The 12,389-nt window shown below is 39.4% G+C and overlaps 1 protein-coding gene across 1 annotated transcript in view; it reads left to right on the top strand.

The window, feature by feature from the left end:
- Positions 1–12,389, top strand: part of LOC126187348 (mediator of RNA polymerase II transcription subunit 24) — a 171,154-nt gene that overhangs the window by 30,801 nt on the left and 127,964 nt on the right. Inside the window, exons 5-6 of the mRNA XM_049928372.1 lie at positions 124–223; positions 8,675–8,837. Of these exons, the coding sequence (XP_049784329.1) occupies positions 124–223; positions 8,675–8,837 (263 nt within the window). The remainder of the gene's footprint in view (positions 1–123; positions 224–8,674; positions 8,838–12,389) is intronic.

Here is a 12,389-nt window from a genome sequence, read left to right as displayed (position 1 = left end):
GACATTATATCCATTTTTTAAATCTTATTTGTTTTACCTATGGTTCATATTAAAAGTAAATTGTTTAAGTAATTTGTTTATCAACACCACAATAAATGTAATCAAAAAACCATTTTGTTGCAGATACATATAAAGAAATTGTCAAAAAATGTCAAGAGCTTGAAGTTTTACTTTTGCAGAATGCTTCATTTCAGCCATCTGTTCCTTTGACTGAGCCCTTAAGGTAAGTCATCAAAGTGTATATTGTTAGTTACTGATTATTGACAATTCTCCAAATAAATATGACTTTCTTATCTTTTTGGCAACCATATGTATTGGTACTTTCAGCTTGATTCTTATATTTGCAATTATGAAAAGGATAGATTTCTACCCGCTGCAAAGATGAGATATTAAGTTGCAGACAGGCACAATGAAAAGACTATTACACATTGAGCTTTTGACCAGTGCCTTCTTCAGAAAATAAAACACACACACATTAACACAAGCAAGGACACATGACTGCTATCTTCTGCTGCTACGGCCAGAATGGCAACCTAGGCTTTCCATTGTTTATATTCTAATGTGGACTTTTCATTGTTTGTGTAGAAGATGTCACGGACAATTGTTTCCCCCCCCCCCCCCTCCCCCCCTGGGGATGACATGAGGGTAATGAAGGAGGCATGTCAGCTTGTGGTGGGGCGGGGTCAGGCATCTGCATTCTCTCTCTCACTTATCGAAAGTCCGCCAGCCTTGATATGCTTCTTTCTGGCGCCCCTTCACTCTGTAGCAGCAGATACCTGCTAGGCAGTGTAAAGCAGCTACCTAATACCTACCACACAGAGGCTGCGTAACTGGAGTTGAAAGTCAGTTCCTGAAAGTTCATATTTAAAAAATTGGGTATTTGGAGGATGCAGTCTACTTGCAGAAAGCATTTAAAATTAGATTGAATCTACTTTTTATTCTTATGGAAACACGTGAAATGGCTATCAAGTCTGTATTTACTGTGGTAATACTCTAATCATTCAAAATTCACTGTCTGTACAACATAGTTTCACTTGAAAAGCAGCCAGAGTATTTGTAAGTCCAACCCGACTAATTTTTACGTTCTAACAGTCTCAGACCCACAACTATTTGCAAGTTAAACATTTGTTTGTTTCAGTGGTTTTCGTAGTAAGAAGTGCTGGCCAAAGTATTCTGTACAGAGCATGAAACATGGCAGGCGAAATTGTTATTACGACCAGAAAATTCACACGCTCATAACTTTCAAACTATTCAATTTTTACGGAGCTATCTAACATGGTGTTATCCATAGGCTGGTTAGTGAGTGACTATCGTGAACTGTTCTACTCACTGCTCACTCCACTATATTCGTGCAGAAACAGCTTAATTCTGAGTGGCTGTTGATCTAAATGACCAGTCAGAATGTTCCTTCCAGATCATTCTCGTGGCGAAACTTGCCTTATCCAACCAATAATCTGATAGTAATTAACACCATTAAAACTTCAGTTTCTAGTATACTGTTTAATCAAAATAAGTGAAGTATGAATTATTCTTCAAATTGATAAATAAACTTATTCTGCCTCTAACTTTCATTCTGGGTGCTTTTATACAAAAGCAAGCTCACACCGACATACGTCATCTGAATCATGGTTGCACCGTAACTTTCCCACGGTCTGTTTGTGTAATGTTTTATGAAAAATGACATATTAAGTTTTAACTTATGTCCCACATACACTTTCTCAATCATTCTCACGCACTCACACAACAAAATATAATCAAATAATAATTTTGACCGATTTTTGTATTACATAATGCACAGTGACTAAAGTGTTAAAAAAGAAAATTCTAATTAATTGATTTTTATGCACTGGTAACTTTGTAATGGCTTCAAATGATAATGCAAGTCAATCTGTATTTGTTCCTAACAAGTTTTTTTTTAAAAAAAACAAGCATTGGTTTTAGGACTTTTAGGTAATTTTCTTATCTCCAGCACTATAATAAATAAAAATCTGAAATTTTGACAGCATCATTCCATTAATAACAAAAGGCTATGTACCAGATTTGAACAAAATCGGATAACAACTAATATGGATTATTTAGATTCATAGAGGGTATGAATCTTCGTACTGACTGAATGTTATGCTATGCAGTTCTCACGGCAGGCAGCATCAGCAGCTGTGTTGTGAGCGAAAGGGGGGGGGGGGGGGGGGGGAGAAAAAGAAAGCCATCCTGCAGGCACTGTACCAAAAGGCTGTGTGCCTTACAGCAACGAATGTTGTCTCATAATAACTTGCTACGTTACATGCAGGATCCCTGGAAGTCCATGTTTGAAGATAGCTGTGAGATTTTAATCTCTCAGTGTACTCTATGGCTCATTCTGAGAGAACTTTCTACATTTGAAGCCATACAAATCACCTTCTTCAGTGCTTAGCTTTAATGACAAAAAGAGTGGCCATGTGCTTTTGAACCAGTGAAAGATATTAGGGAAGATATTGGTACTATCCTTTCATATGCAGATAACTTCACTTTTACACTCAAATTTGACCTCAATAGAGATAATATTTTTGTCACCTGAAATGAACGCTCCCTCTGCTGTGGCACTAATGTAGCTTTCCTATATACATTCCATTAATTGTTAAATATCTTGGAGCTTTTTACTTCAGGTTTCAATCAACTCTTGGCCCCAAGAATAATTGGTGTGATAGAACTTTCCTGGAGAGCAGTAAATATGGAACTTTGCTATGAATACTTGAACAATTTACTGTTAAAATTTTGACAGTCAAATTGTCTCTACTTAGTATGTGACCTGATTTTGCTCTTTTTGTGTTGACTGATGACCATTCATGAGAGAACTTCAAACTACCTCCTAGCCAAAAAATGCCCATGTGGACTCCAAAAGTACTCCACTATCTAATTAGCTGCTCCCTTCGTGTGGTGCACCCCTGACCTATCAAGGGAAGTCCTGCAACTCCACACCATACAATGTGAGTCCAGAAATCTGCAGCCAAGACCACCACAGAATCAGTGGAGTCTCTATTTGAGACCCTCCACTTGGCTCCGACACCACAGAATCAGTGGAGCCTCTATTTGAGACCCTCCACTTGGCTCCGAACCAAAAGATGGCCATTGACTGTGGGTACAATGCTGCAAACTGTGAGCTGTGCTTGCACCTCTTGTGCAACGCCAGCAGTGTGTGTTACTTCTGCCAGTCACCCATAAGAACTGAGGGTCCTCAGAACCAAGCCGACGGGCATGATTGGTGCTGATGTGGGCAACAATTTGCAGATCACTGCACCCTGCATCCTTGACAGCTGCAGGCAGGGCCTCCTCCACATCTTGGATGAGGCCCTCCAGCAGACACACCAAGTGCATATTGGAATTCTGTCTGGCCCCGGACATTATTTCCCTAAGGGGCTCCATAATACACCTACCATTGGAGCTGTAGATAGGTAGTAAACTCCTCATCCCATGTGCCTGCTCTAACCCTAATGAAATAGCTGCCACCTGTCTGCTCACAGAGTGAATGGGTGAGACCAGATGGCGAGCCTCCACAATGATACTCTGACTTAAGCAAGGTGACAGTGCAACAACCTGCTACTCACCCTGCAAAAAAACATGGATCCCCTATGTCGGGTACACTGGAGCGTGTCCTGATAGCAGAGCCCATGGGTGGAACAGGCATCCCATGTAATGTGCCAGTTTCTCCATTGCAGCCACACACTGAGGCAGCAACCTGTAGACGGCTGACGTCAGCCATAAGTATCTTGCTGTTTGCGAAGTGCAGCCAGCTCCTCCTGCGTGTAGAGGGAGGGAGAGAGAGAGAGAGAGAGAGAGAGAGAGAGACACACACACACACACACACACACACACACACACACCATCCTAAATTAGGAACTAAACTATGAAAACATGTGGAAAAAATTAACTATTTGACTTAACGAAGATTGGTGGCTGACTGAGCTATGATCAACAATTTGACAAAAAAAAAAAAAAAATTAAAAAAAAAATATTACTGCACTACAGACAGTGTGGATGTACACATTACTATTACAAAAAATACAGTACTACACCTCTCATAAAAAGGAGGAATATGCAATCAACTTAAGTATTAAACTAAGCAAGCACACAAAACATACATAGAATTTATGAATTAAACTATGAAAACAACCAGAAAAAGCCAACTATGTGACTTGCTAGTCTCCTGTTGCTTTTCCAACAGGAAAAGCTGACTGCCTTAAATCATCACACAAATGTGAAAATGAGAGTTACTGAAATAAGTGATATTGGGACAGAAAAGCAACTCAAATCACTCAACATAGAAAGGCCATTGGACTGCAAGGGATAGCAGTATGACTCTACATAAAGTATGTGAAAGAACTAGCTCCTCTTTTAGTAGCAGTATGCTGTAGGTCATTGGAGGAGCGAGCATTCCTAAAGATTGGAAAACAGCACAGGTCAGCCCTCTTTTCAAGAATGGTTGTCAAACAGATCCACAAAACTCTAGTCGTATGTCTCTGACATCTGTCTATCATAGAATTTTGGAACATGTTTTATGCTCGCATACTATTACATTTCTGGAGACCGAAAATCCTCTCTGTATTAATACACTTGTATTTTGGAAACAACAGTTATATGATACCCAGTTTGCTCTATTCATCCACAAGACCCAGAAACCAATGGATACTGGTGCCCAGCTTAATGTCCTGTTCTTTGACTTCCGGAAGGCGTTCGATACAGCTTTGCACTGCTGCCTAATGAACAAAATATCAGACCAGCTGTGTGGCTGAATTGGTTAGTTTGCAGCAATAAAAACACATCATTCCACTGGATGGAAAGATATGTTTAGTTTCAAGCAGACCTCAAAGGATTGTTATTGGACCATTCCTTTTTGCAATGTAAGTAAATGAAGTAGCGGATAATGTTGGAAGTTCCAAGCGTTGCTGTTGTTTACATAATAGTCAGAAAGCTAGAAAACTAGTGGAATGCAGCAAGAGCTGCAGAGAATTGACATTTGGTGCTGCTAATAGGCAGCAACTGAGTCTCAAGATAAATTCATGTAACATAATGCACATAAATAGGCAGAAATATCCACATCTTATGGCTAAACGATTGCAGAACAATCACTAGGAGCAGTCACATATCTAGGAATGTGCATACGAAGTGATCTAAATTGGAACGACCAAATAAAACTAATTGCATATAAGGCAGATGCCAGTCAGATTCATTGTACAAGCCCTCAAGAAATGTAGTCCAGCCATGAAGGAGGTAGCTTATGAAATCTCATTCAGCTAATACGTGAATATTACTGATCTGTCTTGATGGATGAAATACAGAAGATTCAAAGAAGAGCAGTGCATTTCATTATACATTCATTTAGCAAGCGTGAAAGCATCAGGGAGATGGTTAGCCAACTCCAACGGTAGGTGCTGCAAGAGAGATGTTCTGAAAAATAGTATGGTTAACTGTTAAAGTTCTGACAGCACATGTTCCTAGAAGAGTCCTTCCTACTATGCATTATGGAAAGGATAGATTGCTATTGCCCACTTAGAAGAGACATTGAGTCACAGACAGCCACATTGAAAAGCTGTCATACAAACTCCTTCCAAAATAGAAAACCTACACGCACCTTCACACACAACTCATACACACATGGCCAATGTCTCTGGCCACTGTGGCCCGAATGCGAACTGCAACTACATCTGACATAAGAGGAAATATGAGAGAGTGTGATGGGACATGGTGAGGACTGGGTAGGTCTGCAAGGTACAAAGTTGGGTGGATGTGCTAGGGGGGGGGGGGGGGGGGGGCAGGAGAGGGAGTGAAGAGAAAAATACTTAAGGAGTATTGGTGGAATAGAAGGTATGTGTTTTGCTGGAGTGGTAACGAGAAAGGGATAGGTATGTTTAGTCCAGCAGTGTTAGGGGAACAGGAGTATGTTGTAGGGAAGGTGGTTGTTACTTCATCCTGAACTTTCTATTGTTTGATTCCTCCTTTGTATATATCTCGACAGTAAAATTAGAGAGTTTTCAGCCCACTTGGAGGCTTACCTGTAATCATTCTTCCAGCAAACCATTCCCTGACTGGGACAGGGAAAGGGGGGAACTGACAGTGGTATACAAAGTACCCTCCGCCATATGCTGTAAGTTGGCTGGTGCAGTGTAGATGTAGACACCACTGCTGATTAAATAAATATCCTTGCATAAAATATTTGTTCTGTGTTGTCACTTTGAGTACACACGTCTACTACCAACTGTGTCCTAGCCCACAGTTCCAGACATAAATGAATTAAAATAAGCACATTTTGTGCTAGCACTTTCATACATAAAGCACACTCTCTCCCACTGGTAGTCAGTTTAAAATTTTAGCTCAGAATTGCTACTAAACAAATATCAGTTAATATGCAGTTTGTAAAAATATGTTTAATAGTTTTGAATGATCATTCAAATGCTATACAGATTATAACTTTTAGGACTGAAAGTTTGCAATTATGTCTGCAGAGTATGCCACGTGGAACTTACACTCTCTGAAAGCGAGTCTCAATCCTCGCTAAAAAAATACTAAATTTTTGTAGACTTCCTCCACCAACGATCTTAAATTTTTACTGATTAAAAAGAAAACACTGCTATTACTCAGTCCTAACCAAACTGCCTAGAGCCGACCACATTCTCTTCTAGACACACGTGCCCCAGTTACCAAAGTACATGAAAGATCTCTTCTCTGATTTCTTCAATAACACAGTAACAAATCAGCTTCATATTTCAATTCATATTACCTGTTATGCTCCCACTTTGAACAAATCCCAGTCCCAAAATCAATTTACAAAAAAAATTACAAAAATAATACATTCCCAACCAGTAGACAAAATCAAATGAACCCCATCTTTAACTGTCTAACAGACAGACATAAGTATTAGACTTCTAAAGGGCTGGAAAGTGGTGACCATTTTACAATTATCATTTTCTCCAGTCTATGTGATTCACATCAAGTTTGTACCATCTGTTTCCCACACTTACTCACACTTGGTTGATCACAATTTCAGTGATTCATACTTCACATACATACTGCATTCATATCCTTGTTCACACAGAGAACACAACAAATGAAAAAAATAAATAAAAATAAAAAAAACGATAAATTAATAGTAGCAGTCTGAAATTGAAACTGTTATGTAAATTTTGGACTTGTCATCAAAATCCTTTGTTTTTAGTTGGTTATTTGACAATCAAGTATTTAATTAAAACTATCCACTGACTTTTACACAAAACATATTAACATTCCAGGAAGTTATTTATCATGGATAGTCATAAATTCTTTGTTTTCTGTTTAGTGCACACACATTGCTTGACTTGAACAGCTGTCTGATTCATGTGAAACATATTTTATTCTCAGTCCGTGGAAGAATTCTCTAGGGCCATGACTCATTGCATATGGCAAGAAAGCTTCTGTCAGATTCCTTACTGGTGATGTACAAGTATACTGCTATACCTTACATTGATTACCACATCTTTCACAACATCAAAAAATCAAAGTATTTTACAAACAACAAGTAGATCCTGGTTAATGTGACTGGTGGCAGAATCCTGTAAGGATATGATTATAGAAGGTCTTCCACTGCTATGATAGGTGCTTCAGGGTCACATGGAACTGTATTGAAGTCTGTATACGTCGACTTTAAGGAATGTTTCCGTGCGGTTAAAGGCGCTGCAGTCTGGAACCGCAAAACCGCTACGGTCGCAGGTTCGAATCCTGCCTCGGGCATGGATGTTTGTGACGTCCTTAGGTTAGTTAGGTTTAACTAGTTCTAAGTTCTAGGGGACTAATGACCTCAGCAGTTGAGTCCCATAGTGCTCAGAGCCATTTGAACCATTTTTTAAGGAATGTTGTTTTAGTTATTGCGTAACAACAGTCAAAGTGTTTTTTTTAATGGAATTGTAAAAGACTCAGAAGAGATGCCAAAATGCATAATTGTTGTATATGCTGACCACCAAGAAATTGACTGTATTAGCCCTGTGAGTTTTGATAATGATGTACAGCGAATTGTTTCCACTTTTGATTATGATGTAGACTGAAGCAATGAATTAGAATTAGTACTAGTCCCAGGATTGGAACCCAGGTCTCCAGGTCTCCTGCTTACAAGGCAGGAGCACTATCTGCTGTGCCACACTGGAACTACAGCTACCACACCTGCATGCTATACCCGTATACTCTAGTACATTCTCCTCTCAGATACAAATTCCAATTGATGTCTCAGCCCACTGGTATTCCCCTTCTAAACTCACGTCAGTATTGCAGAGGCTCTTCAGTATTGGAACAGCACCTTAGAAATGACCTAAAGGGGGTTAATTCTGCCTGTTTTTCAGGCGTAGGTGATATACAGTTGCGGTTTAGAAGGGTTATAGCAATGGACTGAGGTGTGAAATGGAATTTGTATCAGTGAGGGAGATGTACTAGGGTATTATGTGTAGCTGTGAGAGCGATAATGCCAGTGTGCCACATTGAATAGAGATCTGCCTAGCAAGCAGGAGACCCATCTTCGAATCCCAGCACTGGTATAAATTTTAATTCATTGCTTCAGCCTACATTATTATCGTAGATAAAAGTGAGACTCAATATGTCTTAGGAATATCAACTGTATATGTTTTCACACTTGTTAATTAATATTTCTGTGACTCTAAAACTTTTCATTGTGTTAAAGGAAATTGTCCCAGCTTGAAGCTGAAGATCGCAGTACTGATGATGGATACAGTGAGCCTGTTACATATTGCCTTCAAGCCTTACTTGCAGTTGAAGTGCTCCTGAATCCAAATTCTGATACACAGATGTTTGTTAATGAAATGCTTATGATACAGAGGATAAAGGTGTGTGACAACATTTGGCTGTGATTCCAAATTAACATAATTTCTAGTTCATCTTTAATGTTGACAGATATTAATTTTATACTGCTTTGCGGAATATTGTTATAAGTGGCAAAAATTCTAAAATATAAGAGGACATCATACTACAAGAAGCATCTTAAATGTAAAGGGTTTTTTATATGTATACATAAATATGAAATATTTGAATTTGTCATATTTACTGACAAACCACATGGAAATCACAGAAACTGAGTTGACAAAACTTCAAAAATAATATCTATTGTTATCAGCAATGCAAAGTCCAGTTAGGAATATCAACAATGTAGGAAAAGATAGGTTGCTACTTACCCTAAAGAAGACAGGCACAATTAAAAGGCACGCAGATATAGCTTTCGGCTATAGCCTTTGTCAGTAAAGACACACAAGCACGCGCGCGCGTACACACACACACACACACACACACACACACACACACACACACACACACACAACTGACAACTCCAGCATCTTGGGCAAAGCTGCTGGAGTTGGCGGTCGTGTGTGCTTGAGGTATGCTTGCCTTTGTCTGTGTGAATGTTGTGTGGGTCTCTCTCTTTACTGATGAAGGCTATGACCGAAAGCTACATATGAGTGTCTTTTAGTCATGCCTGTGTGCAACTTGGTGTGTCTTCTTTACAGTAAGTAGCAACCCATCTCTTCTTACATTGTCGTTATCTTTTGCTATATTGCAGGACTAATAAAGAAGAGTAGCTGCTATGCACACAAATAAAAACTTAAGGTCCTGGGTCTGGACACTAATGAATATTATTTCAAACATTTCTGTTAAAACTTTCAGGCCGAATCGCCATGGTCTATGTATAAAACTATTCACTAACATTTCATACTCATCTGTAGCAATCACTTTTAGAGATTAAACACACTGGCAACTGTGTAGAAGGTTCAGGTTCATCTATATTGTTGGTGAGCCTAAAATTGATTTTAACCCCATGTTTTGCCAAAGCTTGTCTAATGCAACCAATAATATTACATACAAGAAGGGCTCAATTATTTACAGTTGACTTTTCAAAAAAATGTTTTTCTAATAAGGAGGTGGAATGAGCAGTACACCCAAGAAAAATATTCCCAAGACTATTGAAGAACGACAGACATTAGCAATGAATGCTGTCCTCCCTTTCATAAACAAGAATACTAGATAGCGTTGTAAAAGGTTTGGTAAATTAAGCAGTTGAACTCCCATGGAAAAAAGAATAATTCTTTAGATAGGTAAAGCTTTTTCTCTTTCTGTAGTAGAAATACACACATTCATACACACAAGCACGTGTCCGTGGCCACAGCAAGACCATAGCCTCGTGCATTGTGGTATTTGTATGTGGTTGTGTATGTGAAAGTCTACAAGGGAAAGAGCACAAGCTCAAAAGCTGGGATAAATAGTTTTCAGCTGAATGTTTCTATGCGCCACACATCAGTACACTATAAATGAGTGGTTGCCTTTCCTTTATTTTACATAACATTGTGAGACCAACACTTTAGTCAAAACAACGTTTTAGTCAAAACAGCACATTAGCACATTTGTTTGTGTACAGAGGCAATAGAAATTTATAAATATCATAATAACATTAACAGAAGGGAAGAGATAGCCAACCATGCACAAAGAGAGGTATTTTAATAACTTTTTTTTCATATATCCATAATTGAAATGGATGACTTGGGAGGTCAGCTAGTATAATATATGTTAAAAATGACGAAATTCCTCCAGCTGTATTAAGGTGTTGGTTTTATTGGCAACTAGTTTTGATGTTGTTACAACATCATCTTCAGGCCCATACTTGTTGACAGCAACCATGTGTGTCTAACACTAGTAGTCAATGGTGAGATAGGCGTGTTCCATGCAGAAGGCAGGTAGTAACTCCACTGATGAATCATGCTGTGTTACACCAACTACAATTGACAGGAGAGTTACTACCTGCCTTCCGGATGGAACACGCCTATCTCACCATTCACTACTAGTGTTAGACACATACGGTTACTACCGAGCGAGGTGGCGCAGTGGTTAGCACACTGGACTCGCATTCGGGAGGACGACGGTTCAATCCCGTCTCCGGCCATCCTGATTTAGGTTTTCCGTGATTTCCCTAAATCGTTTCAGGCAAATGCCGGGATGGTTCCTTTGAAAGGGCACGGCCGATTTCCTTCCCAATCCTTCCCTAACCCGAGCTTGCGCTCCGTCTCTAATGACCTCGTTGTCGACGGGACGTTAAACACTAACCACCACCACCACATACGGTTACTGTCAACAAGTATGGACCTGAAGATGATGATGTAACAACATCGAAACTAGTTGCCAACACCTTAATACAGCTGGAGGAATTTCGTCATTTTTTGACATATTTTAATAACTGGTTGCTTGTAATCGAGAATGTCACCAGTCCGAGAGAATCATATGGACATCAAGTGACAGTTATCTATTCCTCTGAAGGAAAGGCATACAAACAAATCAATGGCCCAGCTATGGGCACCCTCCTAAGCTAATCTGTTTAAGGGCCATCAATAGGAGACCTTCCTAGCCTCCCAAAACACCAAACCCCTAGTCTTGTTCAGGTTCTTTGATGATATCTTCATGATCTGGACTTGGGACTAAGACATCCAATCTTCAATCCTTCACAACCTCAACATCTTCTCTTCTATCCACTTCTCCTGGTCTCCTTGAACCAAGTGTGCTACCTTTCTAGACATTGATCTCCTCCTCTCTGATGGCTCCAACCACACCTCTGCCCACATTAAATCCACCAACCACCAACAGTACCTAAATCTCAGCAGCTAACATCCCTTTCACATCAAAAAATTCCTCCCATACAGCCTGGCCACACAGGAACAGCATGTATGCAATGACAAGAACTCTCTTGCTCATTATGCTGAAGGTTTCATGAAGGTGTTCACAGACAGGTTCTGTCCCTCAGACCTAATCCACACACAGATCTCCCTTGCCATTTCTCCTCACACTCCCAATCCTCTCACCACCCCCGAGAACCAGCCACACATGAGTGTCCCCTTCACCACCCTGGAATGGAACAACTGGGTCGCATCATTCGTCAGGGCTTTGATTCAAGCAAATGCGTAGTACGTTTGCTATTAACACAGTTCTCTACAGAGAATCGTACAAAATTAAAACAAAACTGTTGTTTTTGGATGTAATAACTTGAATTTGACATGCAGCGAAGAAAAATACATTCATTGTTAATACATTACTGTACGGGAAAGCATAAGAAATGAAAAAGAACAGGTTTTGATGTTGCTGAACAACGGTCATACAATAATGTATAAATGAACACCTTGCCATTTGATTGTATTGTTGTTTATTTAATTACGACCTAGGTTTCAGCCTTTTATGCCATTTTAAGTGATTGAGTTCATGTCATTAACATATATTGCAGGACATCAAGATCAAAATTGGCAATAAATTAAGAAAAATATTGGCTCCCCACAAAATTCCAGATGTAAAATCATCATCTTGTAACAAGATCACTATATAATAGTGCTCCCACTGTTATTTACTGA

The sequence above is a fragment of the Schistocerca cancellata genome, chromosome 5, assembly GCF_023864275.1.
Source record: "Schistocerca cancellata isolate TAMUIC-IGC-003103 chromosome 5, iqSchCanc2.1, whole genome shotgun sequence".
In the NCBI taxonomy this organism is placed as follows: domain Eukaryota; kingdom Metazoa; phylum Arthropoda; class Insecta; order Orthoptera; family Acrididae; genus Schistocerca; species Schistocerca cancellata.
This window is presented reverse-complemented; position numbering and strand designations above follow the sequence as displayed.